The sequence below is a fragment of the Cupressus sempervirens genome, chromosome 6 (assembly GCF_028749045.1).
Source record: "Cupressus sempervirens isolate cs-2001-9-10 chromosome 6, ASM2874904v1, whole genome shotgun sequence".
In the NCBI taxonomy this organism is placed as follows: domain Eukaryota; kingdom Viridiplantae; phylum Streptophyta; class Pinopsida; order Cupressales; family Cupressaceae; genus Cupressus; species Cupressus sempervirens.
The window spans coordinates 439,459,035-439,478,843 of NC_143123.1; the positions used below are offsets into that span (position 1 = coordinate 439,459,035).

General features: G+C 35.8%; 1 protein-coding gene across 16 annotated transcripts in view; it reads left to right on the forward strand.

Annotated features, from left to right (window-relative positions):
- The window catches only part of LOC149552940 (uncharacterized), a 404,864-nt gene that overhangs the window by 187,763 nt on the left and 197,292 nt on the right, over window positions 1–19,809 (forward strand). For all 16 annotated transcript variants that reach the window (XR_016352989.1, XR_016352988.1, XR_016352990.1 and 13 more), the window contains one exon: window positions 4,781–4,837. Coding sequence is in view for 6 of the 16 variants with exons in the window: in XM_089788483.1 (XP_089644609.1) it covers window positions 4,781–4,837 (57 nt within the window). In the remaining 10 variants the exon portion in view is untranslated. The remainder of the gene's footprint in view (window positions 1–4,780; window positions 4,838–19,809) is intronic.

A 19,809-nucleotide genomic window follows, 5' to 3' on the forward strand; every position in this document is an offset into this window, starting at 1 on the left:
CAAAAAATACCAATTACTTATGCAATTGTGTGTTGAAGATATGATTCATGCATGATTGGAATGTAGCACTTGCATTTGTCAATCCGAATGACATGATCAGAAACTCATAATGCCCATAGTGACAACGAAAAGCCATCTTTTCCACGTCTTCCTCCCTCATGCAGATCTAATGGTGTTGGATGGATATTTTGCAACCGACAATTTTGGGTAAAAATCCAGTTGCAAAATAGGATGACCAGCCACAGTGTGTGAGACAGTCTTTCCTACCTTAAAGGGAAGGCTCCCCCTTCTCATCGTTCCTTGGATCAACTCAAGGTAAGCAAGAAGTTGAGAGATTTAATAAAATGTGTGTTGTCAATCAGGATTGCGCTTATAGCGAGATAAGAATCTAGCTATCCTATTGGAACATGGAAACCTCTCTTGGATGGTGGGGGTTAAGAATGAGAGAAGAATCTCTGGATTCTAGGTCAGTTCCTATATGATATCACCTATGAAACTAACTTGTACTTGGGAAAAGGGGTAGAGAATGTATGTGAATAACTGGATACTAAAACTCAAAATAGGTGATACACCAAAACTGCATGTAACTTTGACCAAAGAACTACGGATTAATATAGATTTGAAAAGGTTCACAATACTCAGACAACTTGCAATCACATAAATATTTCCTTATTAGGACCCGGAATCTAATGCTTTGAAAGGAAAATTAAAATTTGCACAATTTTCTGCAATCACAAAATAGGACACAAACAAGAACCTATAATCATAAGTATCAAGCTTCAACATGCAACTAGGAACGTAGCTTGAATGAAAGGACAAACACAATCACAAAAGCAAGGAATTCACAAAATTACACAAGAATCAATGAGAAGGAACAACTAAATCTGTATTAATCACTGATAAATCAATCTCTGCTACAACTGGATACAATAACTCGATAGCACAATAATCTCGCAAGAAATCAAGGCTCTCATAAAACTGCATCCCTTTCTCATGTAAAATGAGCAGTATTTATTAAATCTAACTCTTAGATGATCTCTTAATGCACTGGTCGAATTTGCATAAATTTGACCACCTAAAAGTACTAAAAATACTGAAAATCATGTAAACTATATGCCAAACTAGCTGAATCATGCATGTGCATGGTCAAACTAAAAAATCCACCCCTCTGAAAGCCAAAAACAATCCCTCAATAGCCTGTAATCTGTCAGATATCTCTGCCATGCAAACTGCCCCATCTAATCCATGCAGCTAAAAATAGCATCAAACTACCCCATCAAGGCATGAGAGTCTCAAACTGTCCCTGGCCTCCAAAAATAGCTCCATTTTAATCTTCATGCAAGCATTAGTTCAGCACCTTCTCTTCCTTGCATTTAGGCATTAAACATTTAAAACTCCTTTTTATTCCCTTCAATTAATTAATAAAATTAAAGACCTTATAATTATAGCCTTTTAATTTATTAATTTTACAAAAAGTTCTTTTTATTATATTTAATTATTATTGACGTGTTTTAATATTATTAATTTAAAAAAAAAACACATCAGTATTATTAAATATAATAAAGGGAATCTTTAAATATATATTATAAGTATTATATATATTAAGTAAATAAATAGTCATAATTTATTCAATATATATAATAGTTATAATATATACTTTAACTAATCTTTATTTATTAATAAATCTATTATATTCCTTATATGATCGACATGGGCATAATGCATATAATAGATTTATTAATAATGAAAAATAGAGTAAAAAATTGCCTAACCCTACATGGCTTGGACTCGGAATGCTTATGAAATTTGGCAAAGGGTTTATAACATATGTCAAAGGAAAAAAAGGAGAAGCATTCGTTTTAGTCTTCATTTTGTTGCTCACGTATGGAGAGTCCTTGAAGGGTTTGTGAAACCCTAGCCGACTGCATTGTTCTTTCTCCCTGCATTTTTTTATGAACATTTTGTTGAGCTTGGATGGCATTTTATGCACTTATTGGTTCGTGGGTATGAGACATCATTTTCTCTTCACTACATGTTCCTTTCATGGGTTTTATTCTGCCTCTGGACGGCTCCATTATGATGCTTTGGGCACCATATTATGGCTTGGACAGCATGGCTTCTTTTACTGCTGCTAGGCATGATTTCCTAGGCGTTTTATTATGGCCCTGGACATGAGCTTTGTTTCCAGCCATGAGTTTCTTCTTGGACATATGGCACCTTACATTCTTGCTAGTAACTATTTTATCCTTTTTGTTGGATGTCCTCTTTTCATTGATTCCTTTTCCATATTTTATCCTCCATCTTTTGCTTTAATAATCTTGTAAATGGATGCCAAGTTGAAAAGAAGTTGCTGGTTCGGGTCATGATTTCATTTTGTGCTTGTATTTGCTTGAGGGCTATCGGATTTTGATCTTGGACAGAACCTATATGTTGATGAACACCATTCTTTACCGGTAAGAGCTTTTGCTATTGCTATGTGTTAATGAACACCTTAGAACCCTGCTATTTACATAGGCTGTTATGAATATGAAACAATATTTGAGATAATACCAGTAAATTTGCATATCTAGGTTTGCATATCTTTGACTGATTTTGTCAAATAATGGTTTCTTTCTGATGAATCTGCATAATATTCTCCATTAGATTGTTTATTTGCTGACTGTGATCTACGAGAACCTTATTTCGTAGGTCTTATACATATGGAAAAGATGTGAAATAATACTCTCCAATCTTCATATGAGCTTGTATATTCTTACTGTTGCAAACTTTAATACTCCTTCCATACCTTACTGTCATAAGCATCTTCTTTGGCATTTTTCTTTCACGGTTTCAAGATGTTGTATTACTGTTGTTGCAATTAGTAAATCTTGCATCTGCTGTTGATTTTCCTCAAACCTTAATGTTGCTTCTATGTATTTGCATTTATTATGGCAAACATAAACAAGGGTTCAGTCTTTTTCCCAATTCTGTTATGAATCTGATAACACAAAATTCCTTGTGTATATGTCAAATATCTTAATAACTGTAGCAAATTAGCTGGCTGTAATTTTATTATGCCTTTACTGGATGTTATTTCCTTGCTAATTCCTTATTCTGATTGTTTGTAAAAATTGTAAAAAGAAAATAATTTCTCTTTACATTCAGCATACTGTATCTTTTCTAATCTTTGAATACATCTGAGTTTACTGTGAGACATGAGATTACCTGCATTTTTGCTGTATTGCTGTTGTATATCTGAATGTGGCTCTTCTTCCATACACTGTTGTGTGTGAATATTCTTTACTGTTTAAATTGGAGCTGTAAATTATTAGTACTGGGAAGATTCTTGTTGTTTCTTGGCTACTTGAATGCCCTTTTAGCTTCCGTATGCAATCTGTCAATTAGAACTTCAGCTTTCTTTTACCATTGTTCATGAAGGAGTAGATGTAATGTATATTTCCTTGGCATATATCAGTATCAACTTGCTGTTTCCAGAATCATTATTGCAAACATCATGATTGATTACATGACCAGCATCTTTAAAATATTGTCAAAATTTTTTAAAATAAACATTTGATATTCACATCTCATTCCCAAGAGATCCTGAACCAGTTATGTATCCCATAAAACCTTTGTTCCTGCATCAGCAAGATGATGCTTATTCTGTTCCTATTCGTTCACAATATGATGAATCTGGGTAATTGTCCTGAACGTAAACTGAATCTTATATTGAAATACTGGAATCAAATGATGACATGTATTGTATTTGAGAAATTAATAATTTGATAACAATCCTAACGTCACACTTGACCATGGATGTTATCACATGGTATAAGTACTAGTCCCTTGACTTTTACTGTTGTTTTTGTATGCTTTACACAGCCCATTCTTCCATATGATTAGTTCTTCCTCAACCTTTCCAATCACATTTTTATTTCCCGCAGCTGTAATCACTTTATTAGTTTGTTCAACAGTATATATTAATGTTTTCCTTGCTATTAAAACCCTTGTTTATGCGCATTATATTTTTCTGTAGCAAAATTTCCCCTTTTTCTATTGATTTGGCACTCATAATTAGTTCTGACTAATTTTGTGACTGATTGCATCTGTACTTTCTTCATATGCTGAAATATACTTGCAAAGATACTTGAAATTCCTTTAGCCTAAGATTCAAACTTTATATGTACTCCCTGATTTGACCGGAAAGTCCCATACCTGTATTTTACGTATGCCCCCTCGACAATCTCCTCTCGTCCTTTGCCTTTGCCGCTACATTATTCAACCAAAAAGTTTCACGCTTGTAGTGTATGCATGTCCCTTTGTAGTGTATGCGTGTCCCTTCAATGATCTCCTCAAATCTTTGGTCTTCACCCCTCCTTGATTTGACTAGGAAGTTTCATGCTTGTAACTTATGCACGTCCTTTCAATGATCTCCTCAATGTCTTCAATCAGCTACATTGGTTTAACCGAAAGGTCCCATACCTGAATTTTATGTATGCGCCCTCAACAGTCTCCCCAATATCTTCTGTCTTTGCCCGAACAAACTCAGCCAAAAGGCTTCATGCATGTAACTTACGCATGATCCTTCAATAGCCTCAAGTCTTCATACCTGTATCTGCACATGGAACAAATTCATTAGTAAAAACATGTTTTATCTTCTTCGGATTTTTCTTGCCTTCTTATCTTTTACCATAGTTCTCTGAATAACCATGTTGTAGAAATAGCAGAGTATAGATGATAGGAAAGTTTTTCATTGCTCAGTTCATATGAACTCACCCATTCCTTCATTCATTTTTTGCAGGTTTACTCCCAAAAGGAGATGCGGGATCAGCCCTTTGGCAACAAACCTTCCATTTAGGCAATGGATGCCTTTCCTTTTATCTCCTTTTCAATATTTTTTGTTTGTACAATGTGTTTAATTTAGATATTTATGGTAGGAGCTAAGAGCGCTAGTAATATCTGAATGCATTGTATTCAAGTACTGTGTAAACATGAACACTTTGTAAAACATTTTTTATATACTTGAAAAAAATATTATTTTTGGTACTTGTAAAAAGTGATCAATTCTCTTGTTTATGATTCCTGTACTTTGCTTACTGCATTCTTTTTGTTTTGTACTATATATTCTCAGCAACTAAACACACTTAGTCAGCAGATAAAACATATTTAGTTTAGCGTAAGCTCTAGCAATTTAAGAGGCATGTTAAATTGGTAACAGGTGTTACCAATATCCTTTCTTCTTAACTTTCAAAAAAGAATCCACTTACTCACGAAGCGAATAATAGGCAGGGTGAATCTCTATCTACACTTTTATCAAGAACTGAAAACAATAATACTGATAAACCTTTACTAACTCAAAGGCTAGCTAAAAATGTATCGGCTTGGCTCTAAGTCTAGTTGTATTTCTATAAGGAAAAACTTTACAATTAGGGCACAAAGACTCTTAAAAGTAAGAATACTTAACTATTTTGCGAATTAAGAAAAAAATATAAGCTACAGGCAAAGCTTCTAGCTATACACTTTCACAATTGCTCTTGGTCAAAGCTCTGGCTTCAATTGCTTCCTAACTCTTTTCTATTCAATTCACGAGATACAATTACCAATAACACAAGATAACATGAATCAAAAACAACTTGGATGAATTATAAACAAAGCTTACAATTCACACAAATAACAATCTCACTCAATCAAAGTTAATTCTAAAATGCTCCTTTGTATTCACTTTCTCTCAAAATAGTGCTTACACAAACAAAGTTCTATTGGTACAATTTCTCTGGAGCTCTCTTGCATAAAGATAACGATAATTTTACAATAAGGGGGCACTCCTTTTGTATAGGCACAGGAGTTGAGAAAAAGATGGATGAAAAAGTGGGAGCAACTCAACCAACTTTGACCTAGTCTAACTACAGGAGAAAATATAAGATTATATGCAAATGCACATGCAACTCGCATTACATCTTTAACATACATGTAACTCGCATTACATGTAATTATGCTTTTTCATGTAATGCATTCTTTACAACAACTAACATGAAATAAAAACAAAACAATAATCTTAGAGATTGTTTCTCAATGGTCTGAATTTGACAATAGTGTCACACACTGTGGGAAGATCAGCAATTTCCATAATCTTTGATATGGCTTCAACTCTTACTGCATTTTCATATGCTGATTGCACGATTTTGGAATTTGCTGCTGTAGTAACTAACAAGTGTTTTGTCAAGGATTTATAGAAAACAAACTTGTTCATCATATGTGAACCAAAATCTTCAGGATTGATCCGGTTAGTATATTCTGAATTTACTACCTCTGTTGCACCAATATTACTAGATTCATCAGTAACATAACATCCCATCTGTTCAAAATCACAAGTAACACTTGTTCCGACTACTTGACAATCTCCAAAGGCCACCTACAACTTTTTGATTAGCTTTCTTAATGTCTCCTCCTTGTAACCAATGAGCCCTTGAAATCTAAAGAACATTTCACATGACGGAAGAATGTCACATGAAACCAAGGCATCCAAATTGTATTTCACCATTTCATCCCAATCATCAAGGATTTCCTTCAAATTATCTACTTCTGGAGTCAAAAAATAAATTAAGTTTTGCTCCATTTCATTCATCTCTTTGATACGCCTATGAACTACAAAGTGCAAACGCCTCTGTGATGGCTCGAACTCCTTAAGAAACGATTTCCTATATCCAAGACTTACCAGCTTCAATCAACCTTCTCTCTTTAGACAATTGAGACATAACAACAACACTTTGAGAAGATTGCTTCTAGATAACCTCATTCAAATGAGAGATCTCCTATTACAGCCGATTCTTCTTTCCCAAAAGCTCATGATTGCATTTAGATACATTGGTCAATGCATCTTGAGCATCTTGCAAACAACCCAAACGTGATTGCTTTCCAACTTCAACCTTAGTAAACTTGTAGTTAGAATGAGTAAGTTTTTCAACAAGTTTATCTACCTAGGACTCAGCAACCTCAACAAATTTGGTTTTATCATAACCAGCCAAAATTCTAAAAACAATCTTATCTTTCAAAGATTTATATTTAGTCTTCTTAATAGGAAGATTGTCAGGAGGAAAAACCACTTTCCTTCTCTTCGTTGTTAAAATTACTCAACCATGCAGGCAGGCTGAAACTTTCATCTGTAGAAGCAAGTACAGTGGAGACCATTGGCATTGTTCCAAATTGTATATCTATAGTGACTGAGCAAGATTCAATCTATATTGCTAAAGGCATAGGAACATGTTGAGAAGAATCCATCATGAAGAGTTCAAATCCTGTAAAAAATGTATCAAGTTGGGAAACTTGACCACTGATAAGAGTTGGAAAATCTTCAAACACATTTGCTAAGTGATCATATTGTTCATGTGTAGGGATGCGAGGAGCAACAGAAGAAATAGGAAGGGCTATGATATTAATCTCCGAGACTAGAATTGAAAGAGTGAAAATAGTGGAAAATAAATCCACATCATCAACCTCATGCAAAAAGGGTTCTTCATGAATAGAAGATGTACAGACTTGTGCAAGCTTTAGAGGAGAAATGATTGTGATTTCCCCTTCATTTGAATCTCCTTTATCTGATTCTGTTTCAAATTCTTCTTCTAATTCTGCTACTAATTCTTGAATTGGCTCGAGAACTTAAGATGATGTTGTTCCTTTTCTACCCCTCAATTTGAATTTAAGGAAACCCTTGGCATCAAAAGATGAGGCACCATCTTTCCTTGTAATCTCCAATTGTGATTTCCTGCCAGGAGGACCAAAACTTCTACAATCCAAGCCCATCTTAGGATTTACTCTTTTAGGGTCTTTACTTTTCAACCATTGGTTAGTGTTTACTAGGATGGATTGAAATCTGTCCATGATAGATGTACCTTCCTTTTGTTGCCATTGGATAGGAAAAGGGAATTTCTTATCAAAGTCAGCTTGATAAAACTCTGAATCAAGAATGTCACATCATCTTCAACTTGGAAATCTGAAGGGATTTCCAACATGTTAAAATCAATTATTTGCTGCAAGGTTCTGCAGTAATCCATCTTCATGATGTCAAGTTTTGTCCTCATGTCTATCCAGATGTCCTCGATGTAAGGAACTTGAGTGTAGGCTCTTTCCATCTGAGAATTCATCTCTCGATAGTCAAAATCAAATCTGGCCTTGAATTTCTTCAAAGTGATCAACTACAACTCTGATTCCATATTCTTTGCTTTAGGCACAAAAATAATTGAATAATTGCCAATAGCCAAAGGCTTAGCTGAGGTAATGTCAAAACTAGGCCTATGTGAAGCATGTTGATCACTTTGTACATCCATGAGTTGTCTAGCTAACTCCATCAGCATGATTCAATCTTTAGCATACCTGTATACGGCTCTCACTTGAAATATCCAACTCTCAAGTATGTGAAAGTGGGAAACTGAAGAAAAATACAGCCGTATTGGTTCACCTTCTCCCATGTTGCATCAAATACTCTTTTGATAATCAACTACTTATCAAAAAAGCATTGGAAATGTTCGAAGAAGGCATCTTGGACTCTTCTGTAATGGAATTTACTATTTGCTAAAGTGATTTGGTCATAGTAATCTCAAATAGGAACTTGAAGACGATCTCCTTTGGTAGAAAGACCAGAGAAAAATCCTATAGCAAAAGCAATGTAAACTAAATAATAATTCATGTAAAAAGGAACTAATGTTTCCACATGGTATATTTGCTAGCAAAGCGCAGTACTGATAAGTTCTTCCCAAAAGATATGTTCTTTATTCTCCATAATTTGAAATATGAACTTATACATCCATGGCTCAAAATCAATAGAATCTTTAAGGCCGCAAATCCAATTGAGAAGGATAATGAGATCCTTATACTCTTGTTTTAAATTTGACCAATGAACAGTCTTTGGCCATCTGGAGAAATTGTTTCTTTTATTGTCTAACCAGTAAAAGTTAACATACTTCTGATAATTACTCCTTTGTTCATTCCAACTGGCCAATGATGATCCTTTAGTCAAATTAGCACGTTCCCATTTATGCAGAACCTTGAAGATTTGTTTTATAACCTCAAGATCTAGGCTAATGATAGTTTTCGTCTTTGGCCATCTGGAGAAATTGTTTCTTTTATTGTCTAACCAGTAAAAGTTAACATACTTCTGATAATTACTCCTTTGTTCATTCCAACTGGCCAATGATGATCCTTTAGTCAAATTAGCACGTTCCCATTTATGCAGAACCTTGAAGATTTGTTCTATAACATCAACATCTTTGATAGTTTTCGTCTTGGGAGTAAAGCGCCGTGCACATCCATAAACAAAGTCAAGTTCTATAGCTGCCATAGGAAACGTGGATACCAAATGAATGTTGCTTCTGCTAATGCGCTTCATTTCATGATTAGCAGGAGCTTCAACTCTTTGTAGAAAATCAGCCACATCAACATGACCAATCTTCGTGTCCAACACGTTATCCAAAATAGATATGACTAAAGAAGGAGGTGCATGAGTCAATTCTTTATCATATTGATATTTCATTTTGCCTTTGGATTTGGATGGCGAGGACATGTCTTGTGTTTGTGCTGCAACACAAAATGTTGATCTTTGATTGAAAAGATCATTTGAAAAGAAATTGTTAAGAAGGAAATTTTTGAAGAACGCTGTGTTTCAATCATTGTTGTATTACTGATGTCAAACCTACTATTTGCTGGTAAGACAATTGCTTACAAGATTCAAGTACTATCACTTAGTTGATTGATGAGAAGGATTTGATCAATAAGATGTAACAAAAGTACCTAGAGGAAAGGTTCAGTTATGATTATGTAATGAAGTACAAGGATCAGTTAAGACAATAATAACATGATGTATTGATGATCTACTTAAGGTTACAAAATGGCTGGCTACACTTGAAAAGTTTAGAAGAATAAGTTAAATAAAGTTTGTCTTCCAAGCTTGACCGAGTGGGCAGTAGGTGCCAAGTAAAGTTAGTGCAAGCTGAGCAAAAAGTCAATTGGAGCTAAGTGAAAGTAAATTCTAGTGGATGCCAAGCAAAACAGTAGATGTCGAGTAAATTTCAGTTGATGCCGAACACCAGTAAAACCTAGTTAATGCCGAGTAATGCAGTATGTGCCGAGCATCAGAAGATTGATAATGTCGAGTTGCTGCATTATGACAAAAATCGAAGATTCGCCAAATATAAGCCGACAAGTTTGTTTTCTTGGAACTTGTGAACCACGAGGAAGATAAGATTGATGAGCTGGTGGCACAAAATTTGATGTAAACCATTTTTAGGCGAATTCAAATGGATTCTATGAGAAGTTTTTAGAATAGACAAGATATGGGGTAGATACATTGTATCCTACTTAATCCATCCAAAACCCCAATTTAGACGATGGATAATGAGCAAAAAAATATTCTAATTTCCTTTATATAGGAATGTCTGGTCATGAAGCAAAAGAGTTAGAGAGGTTGGTGTCATAAGCGAAAACCTAAGAAGGAGAAGGAATTAAGAGTTTTTTTTCAAGTGACCCAAGAGAAGTGTCTGTAATGGCATACCAAACATGAAAGCTTAAGGAGATGAATGCTTGAAGGGTGAACAAGTTGTCAGAGCTGCAAAGTATGAAAGCCAAGCAGAATTGAAGAATGAACAGAGATCTGTAATCTGCAAGTGAAGTTGTAAGTTATATCAGATAAAAGCTCTACTATTACTCTCTAACAATTGTATCAATCTAGGATAAATCCTTTGGATTAAGCTTGACCTAACAGTCATTGAAAAATCCTTTAACTAGGTCACATTTAACAGTGTATATTGTAACCTTTAACAAGGTTGGCCTTTCATAGGGCATCACTTCAAAAGAGTGAAAAGGAGTAGCATGTTACTGGTGATTTTCCCAAATTGGGTTTCCATGTTAAATCATTGTGTCAAATGTGTTGATGAATGTGTTGTGTTTCATGATTCACATTTATAAAAGTGGATTTGACAGTAACATATAAGTCTTAGTAGATACATAATGAATGCATGCATGGGTATGAATGTTTTATGGGTTCACTGAATTGTGAAAAAAGGTTTTATTTTGTACATTTGGACATTGAATAACTGATTCACCCCTCCTTCAATTATTTTAAAAGAATTCTAACAATTGGTATCAGAGTCATCTGCTTAAGAGGACTAGTTTTCAGGTACTAGAAGCACAAAGATCAAGATGTCTAAAAGAGAAGTACTCAAGTTCAACAAAGATAACTTTCCTACATGGAAAAGTTTGATGAAGCTACACCTTGGAGGACTTGGAGATCATGCACAATCTTCCATTACAGTGGAACATGCTGATCTAGCAGGAGCCCTAATTACTGAAGATATGAAGAAAAATTAATAACACAATCAGGCGATATTGGAGATTGCCTCTGCCCTAAGCTATGCTGAATTTGAAGATATCAAAGGATGTGACACTGCAAAGAAGATGTGGGATGCCCTGACCACCGTCTATGAACGAGACAAAAATGTTCAAAGAGCCAAGTTTGAGAGCCTCAGAGGTAAGTTTGATGACATAAGAATGGAAAAAGGTGAGAATATTGCTCAATATGTTGCTAGGATAAAATAAGTTGTTAGTGCAATAAAAGGTGCTACTGGTCAAATAGATGATGACACTGTGCTAAGTAAAGTCTTGAGGACATTACTACCTATTTATGCTATTAGAGTTTCTGCAATCCAAGAGTTGAGATGTATACCAAGAAATAATCTAACCCTAGAAGGTCTAGTAGGTAGGCTCACTTCTTTTGAATTATCTAATTTTGACAATTACAAACTAGAGAGCCTTGAATCAACTTTCAAAGCTAATTTGTTATTGAAGGATTCTGAGGTAAAGCAGAAGAAGAAGAAGAATATAAAGATAGAATATGCATCTAGTGACAGTAATACAGATGAGGAAGACATTGAACAATTGGAAGCACTACTGGCAAGAAGATTTCACAAAGGTAAAGGCAAGTTCAAAGGCAAGTTACCCATCATTTGTTTCAATTGCAATGAAGTTGGTCATATTGCTACAAGATTTACATAGAAGAACTAGAAAGAAGGAAACAAGCACAAAAATAGAAGAGGAGATGATAGCAAAGATTACAAAGACAAAGGCAAGAAGTCATGTTACATTGCTGATGAAAATGATTCTTATGAACACGATGATGAAGTGGTATATGTTGCAATGAAGGACGAATCTGATGAGGATGAGGCAACTGCACTTGTGACTTGTGTGAACAAGAATGATAGATGGATTATTGACAGTGGATGCTCACATCACATGACTAGAGACAAAAGTAAGTTCATTACCTTAACTTGCTATGATAGAAATAGTGTAAGATTTGGTAATGATGCACCATGTTTGATAAAAAAAAAAGGGTCTATCAAACTCACAGACAAGATTTCATGTGACAATGCTTACTATGTTGAAAACTTAAATTATAACTTGTTAGGTGTGTCACAACTAAATAATCTGGAATGCAAGGTTGAATTTGAAAACAAAACTACCAAGATATATGACACAAATGGGAAGCTGATTGGAAAAGGTGATCAAACTAGAAGTAATCTGTTCTATCTAGATATAAAGGATGCTACTTGTCTTATTGCAAAGCCTGATGATGTATGGCTTTGGCACAAGAGATTATGTCATGTAAATTTTGATAATTTGGTCAGTATCAGTAACATGAAAAGAGTTAGAGGATTGCCTAAGTTGAAAAAACTTGATAATATAGTGTGCAAACAATGTCAGCTAGGCAAAATGTCACAGTCAAGCTTTAAGAGTAAAGCTTATACCTCTAAAGAAATACTAAAGATTGTTCATACTGACTTGTGTGGACCAATTGAAGTGCAAAGCTGCAGAGGAGATAAGTACATGATGCTATTTGTTGATGATTACTCTAGGATGATAACAGTCATGTTTCTAAAACAAAAATCTGATGCTTTTCAACTGTTTAAGTGATACTTGGCAAGAGTTGGAAAAAAAAATAGCTAAGAGTCTAAAATGCTTGAGATTAGACAGAGGGGGAGAATTCAATTCAAATGAGTTTGAGATGTTTTGTAATGATAGAGGAATCAAAAGGTAGACATCTGCACCTAAGACCCCTCCACAAAATGGAATTGCAAAAAGAAGAAACCGGTCCATAATGCACTATGTCAAAACACTTATGATGGAGAAAAATGTTGCTTTGAAATGCTGGAGAGAATTTGTAAGTACTGTTGTATATACCTTGAACCGTGTGCAAGTCAAGAAAGGTACTCATTCAACACCTTTTGAATTATCGTATGAATATTCACCTAATGTGAAATACCTTAAAGGTATTTGGAAGTAAGTGTTATATTCTTAAAGATGTTAGAAATAGGAAGTTTAATGCAAAAAAGTGAAGAAAGTATATTTCTTGGATACTCCACAAGAAGCAAAGCCTATAAGTGTTTAAATACTAATACTAACAAAATTGTGGAAAGTGCAAATTTGAATTTTGATGAATTTAGAGAAGTACATGAGGCTGAACCTATGAAAGAACCAAAAGAATAAAAATCATTTGTACACTTCTATGAAGGAATGCCTGCTGAAGGAGATGCTACAAATCAAGTTGCAAACCAACAACAAGTCTCAGTAACTGCCAAGTTGTAACTTGTGAATGCCGAGTTACATTCACGAACTGAGCTGCATTCAGATGCTGAGTTGTAGAATGAAGAAAATGCACATTTTGATTCTTGAGATCAGTATACATAAAAGAGATGCTGAGATACCTGACAGAGATGCACACTGTGACTTTGAAGCTGAAAGACAAAATTTGAAAACAAGAGTTGAGTCAAGATTGTCTAAATATGTCAAAAGACATCATTCTGCTGATCAAATCATTGGAAACACAGATGCAAGGCCAATGACAAGAAATAGATTGAGAAGTGAATCATGTTTGTTAAGCATGAAGGAGCCCAAAATAGTGAAAGATGCATTAGAAGATGATGACCGGTACAAGGCCATGGAAGAAGAGATTCAACAGATAAAAAAGAACAAAACATGAAGTCTAGTTCCTAGACCAGAAGGCAAAAATGTGATTGGCACCAAGTGGGTATTCAGAAACAAGCTAGATGAGAATGGTGAAGTGACAAAAAACAAAGCAAGATTAGTTTGCAAAGGATATGCACAAGAACAAGGAATTGACTACGGTGAGACATTTGCCCCTGTTGCAAGAATGGAAGGAGTGAGAATTCTACTTCCTTGTGCTGCATACAAAGGTTTCAAAGTTTATTAGATGGATGTTAAATCTACATTTCTGAATGGCATACTAAAAGAGGAAGTCTACGTAGAATAGCCAGAAGGATTTGTTAATGAAAACAATAAGAACACGGTATGTAGACTGCACAAAGTACTATATGGATTGAAGCAAGCACCAAGAGCATGGTATGAGAGACTTTATACGTATCTTGTGAAGATTGGATTTGAAAGGATTGATGATAACAATAATCTGTATATGAAGACAGAAAAGGAAAAAGGTATACTGTTATATGAAATATTTGTTGATGATATCATATTTGGAGGACAAGATGCTTTGTGTAAAGACTTTGCAAATCGGATGAAGCAAGAATTTGAAATGTTTATGTTTGGAGAGATCAAATTTTTTGTAGGATTACAAGTATATCAGATGAAGTATGAAATATACATCATTGAGTCAAAATATGTCAGAGATATTGAAGACATTTGGACTAGAGGATTCCAATTCTATTAGTACACTATGGTGACAAGACACAAGTTGTCAAAGAATGATGATTCAGTTGAGGTAAATCAAACATTATATAGATCTATGATTGGCAAATTGCAATATGTAGTACATAGCAGACCTGATATTGCATTAGCTGTGGAGATAGTTGCAAGATTTTTGCTAATCCAAGAGAGAATCACTTGATGGCTGTGAAAAGAATAATGAGATACTTGAAAGGACCAAAAGAGTTTGGTTTATATTACAAGAAGAATAAAAAGTTTGAACTAAAAGCCTATACTGATGTTGACTGGGCTGGACACATTGATGACAAAAAGAGTATCAATGGAGGAGCATTTTTCTTAGGCAAGAGACTAGTTACATGGACAAGTAAAAAACAAAATTGTCCTTCCCAATCTACTGCTGAAGCAGAATATGTTGTTGCTGCTGTAAATTGCACAAACATTGTATGGATCAAACAGCTACTTAAAGAAATAAAGGAAGAAATCATAGAACTAGTGACACTTTATTGTGATAATACAAGTGCTATCAATATATCAAAGAATCTAGTGATGCACACAAAGACAAAACACATTGCAATCAAGTATCACTATGTAAGAGAGTTAGTTCAAGACAAAGAAGTGAAGATGGAATATGTTAACTCAAAAGAGCAAATTGCTGATATCTTCACAAAACCATTGCCTAAGAATGCTCATAAGTATCTAAGAGGTAAACTAGGGGTGATACCCCTATCAAAGGCTATGTAAGAAACAGAGGAAGTGCCCTGCATCAAACAAGCTAACATTTATATACTATAAATTGATGCAGTGGATCTTACTTTAGAAACTACCTAAAATAATCATAGAACTGAAACTTCAAATCAGTCACAAGCAAAAGGTGACAGAGGGAGAAAATGAGGAAACTGCAAAAGCTCATATCTGCATATGTTAAAAGATGCCAAGTGTTTGGTATATGTCTTTGGCATTTTTCTCAAAGAGGGGGAAGGTACATAAAACTGATCAAGTGCAAGAGGAATAGTGGAGAAAGTACATTATTAGAAGATCAAGAGAAAAGTGGAAGAAAGTCCTAAACTAATCTGCTAATCAAAAAGGGAGAAAAATATCAAGAATCAAGTCAGAACAGAGAAGAAGAAAATCAAAGAGCCAGAAAGAAAGAGAGAGAAATCTTAATCTACCTAGTAAGAGGGTGTAATATCCTCCCCTATTTTTCCCAAATAAAGAAACTTGCAAGCTAGTTTATGATATCAATTAATTTTCTTAATAACTCAACATAGCATTTTTGTCAAACACTTGGCACACATACTACAATATATAGGAAAATCTAAAACTTCTTATTTGCTAATTAAATATTGATTTTTGCCATGTAAATGTGCTCATACAATTGTTTAACATGTTGCAACAAATATCAGCCTCGTATTCAACAGCTACAATGCAAAAGTATCAAAATTTGACAGAAGAAACCTGGAATTAGTTGCTGTAGTATTTTTACAGATGTAGTTGGCAGCCTTCCAAACCCTCAAATCAGTAAGAATAAACAATAAACTTGTTGCAAATACTGTTCACGCACTGTAGCAAATTCACTATTCATCCGCACTGTAGCAAAACCTATTCATCCGTACTGTAGCAAAACACTATATGAAACCCAGTATGTTTGGAAACACCGTTAATCCTCCTGACTGTGTCTTTCAATAGCGAAGAGAATGCTAGCAAAGAGGGATTCCATCCTCCAAGCCTGATAAACAAATATCCAGCAGCATAACATTAATATTCATCCAAGCATACTAAAAAGAAGCTCTTCCATTTCTTTTATAGTGTTCTCACAAGAGCTCAGTCCTTTGTTTTCTCAATGTGGGATAAAACATAACTCCCTTTATGTAACTTATGTCTCCAATGTGTTATAAAATAAAGGGGACTCTTTTAATTTAAATATTTCTCACAAACTATACTCTATGCATTAATAAAGTTAAATATTTAAATTTAACTTTATAAAATAGCTTTATTAATGCATAACAAATCTTATCAATAATAAACAAGTCTTCTTGTCGATTTTAAACAATTACCATCGACATACTGCTGCCACTGGATGTTCGACCATGTCCAAGATGACTTACTATAAATAGTAAGTATGCCCAAAGTTGCCTCAAAACCCCTCAGAAAGACCTGCAATTGAAACTATCTAGGCCAAATGGCCTCTAAGTCCCTTTAATGTTTTGGTTAGCCTACGGAACTATGGGGAAATAGGCTAAGGACAACATCATGCTGTGAATGCTAAAAAGGGGACATTATAGTCCGCCCTTCCCAAAATTGCTTGTCCTCAAGCAATTTCAACTCTAGATGTTGTAATATCTGCTCATTTTCCCAAGTAGCATCCTCCACTTGACCAAGTACTCCTTGATGATCCGCCTGTGAAGCACCCTCTCCCTGGAGTCAAGTATAGCCTCGGGAACCAAGATAAGCTTTCCCTCATCATCAAGAGGTGGCAATACTACTGAAGGCACCACATTGTGGCCCAATGCCTTCTTAAGGCGTGACACATGGAATACATTATGCACTTTACTGTCTGTAGGCAACTCCAACTCATAAGCTACTTCGCCCACTCTCCTGATTACTTTGAATGGTCCATAGTAGCGTGGTTTCAATTTCTTTGCTCCACTCTTCTTGAGAGAGGACTGTCTATATGGCTGTAACATGAGGTACACCATGTCTCTTACCTCGAAAGACCTCTCAACCCTGTGCTGATCAGCATATTGCTTTTGCTGATTTTGTGCCTTTTGCAAATTTTCCTTCAAGGATCGCATAATGTCCTGACACTCCTGCAAAATATCCTTGGCCTTAGGCATCCTACTGTCCCCAAATAACAAATCCAAAAAATTAGGAGCATCATACCCGTACAGTGCCATGAAAGGGGACATTTGAATAGACATATGGAAAGAGGTATTATAGCAGTACTCCCCTAGATGTAGCCACTTCACCCAAGCCTTCTACTCTCCTGCAATGTAGTTTCGAAGGTACCCCTCAACCCATTTATTCACTATCTCTGTCTGCCCACCAGTTTGGGGGTGGTAACTGGTACTCGAAGTTAGCTCTATTCCACACAACCTGAACAACTCCTGCCAAAGTGGCTCATAAACCTACTATCCTTGTTGTTGACTATGCTCCGTGGAATCCAATGTAATCTAAATACCTCTCGAAAGAATAGCTCTGTTGTCTGTACTGCTGAATATGTGGATGAAATCGCAAAGAAATGTGCAAATTTTGTCAATTTGTTTACCACAACAAAAATACAATCCCGACCCTGTGCCTTTGGAAGGCTTGTGATAAAATTTGTGGAAATGCTATCCCACTTCTTCTCTAGTATAGGTAGGGGCTGTAGTAAACCACCTAGAAAGGAATGTTCCTATTTGTTCTGTTGATACACTAGGCACTCCCTAATGAACTGTAGCACTTCTGATTTAAGCCCCTTCCAAGTGAAGCACTCTCTCACCTGCCGATATATCTTAAAAAATCCTGGATGTCCTGCTAATGGTGAATCATGAAATGCTCTCAAGATCTTTTGCTTCATGGCAGACTTAGGTACCAAATAAATCCATCCCTTGTAAATGATCAAATCATTTGCAACAGTGTATCGACTATCCTGAATAGCTCCTTCAATAACACTACATGCCCAACTATCCTTGGCATACTCTACCAAGATCAACTCTCTCCAATCATCCATGACTATCCCAATAGCAAGCCAATGAGGCCTTCTGGATAAAGCATCTGCGACTATTTTTCTTCCCTTTGACATAGACTATGGCAAAATCATAGGCCTGTAACTTACTCACCCATTTTTGTTCCCTGTCATTAAGATCCTTCTATCCAAGGAAATGTTTCAAGCTGTTATGATCTGTTTTTACTGTGAATCGGCTCCTTGCTAAGTATTGTCTGAACTTAACTAGCGCGTGCATGATTGCTAGCATTTCTTTGTCATAGATGCTGTAAGTTCTCTCAACACCTCGTAATTTTCTGCTCTCATATGCGATGGGATGTTTGTCCTGCATGAGGACAGCTCCTACGCCCTCTCCTGAGGCATCACACTGCAGCTCAAAAGGCCTGGTGAAATCTAGAATGGCTAAAATAGAACATGTACTCATCAGCTCCTTGAACTTGTCAAAACAATCCTGAGCCCTCTCTGACCACTTGAAACTCTCTCCGTGTCAAATCTGTAAGTGGTGCTGCTATCTGTGAAAATCCCTTCACAAATCTACGGTAGAACCCGCAAAGCCCAAGAAAGCCCTTGAGTTGTGAAGTGTTACTCAGCGGTGGCCAATCCAGAATGGCCCTGATCTTGTCTGGGTCAACCCGAACACTTCCTGCACTAATAATATGCCCTAGATAGAGCAACTCTGTCATCCCGAACTCACATTTACTCATCTTGGCATATAATGACTCCCTCTCTAGAATGTTAAGCACTGCATCAATATGCTTCAAATGTTCCTCCCAAGTACGGCTGTATATCAGTATATCATCAAAAAAATCGACACAAACTTCCTCAACTGATCTCTGAGCACTCTATTCATACAGGACTGGAAAGTGGCGGGGGCATTAGTCAACCCAAAGGGCATCACTAAGAACTCAAAATGTCTGTAGTGGCATCTAAAAGCTATCTTCTCCACATCCACCTCTCTAACCCATATCTGGTGGTAGCCGGATCTCAAATCAATCTTAGAGAAGTAGCAGGCACCATGCAATTCATCAATAAGCTCATCAATGCGTGGAATAGGGTATCGGTTCTTGATTGTCTTCTTGTTTAGCTCCTTATAATCAATGCATATCCTCATTGTACCATCCTTCTTCTTCACCAATACTACTGAAGAAGCAAAAGGGCTCTTGCTTGGCTGTATGTGCCCCATGTAAATCAACTCCTTAATTGCCTTTTCTATTTCATCCTTATATCTCTTTGGATGGCGGTAAGGTTTGATGATAACTGGCTTAGCCCCTTCCTCTAACTCAATAACATGCTCGATTCCCCTATCCGGGGGTCTCCCTGGAGGTATCTCACCAAACACCTTAGAGTTTGATTATTATTTTTTGTACATCAGGTGGATACTCCTGTTTATGCTGCTCTGTCAT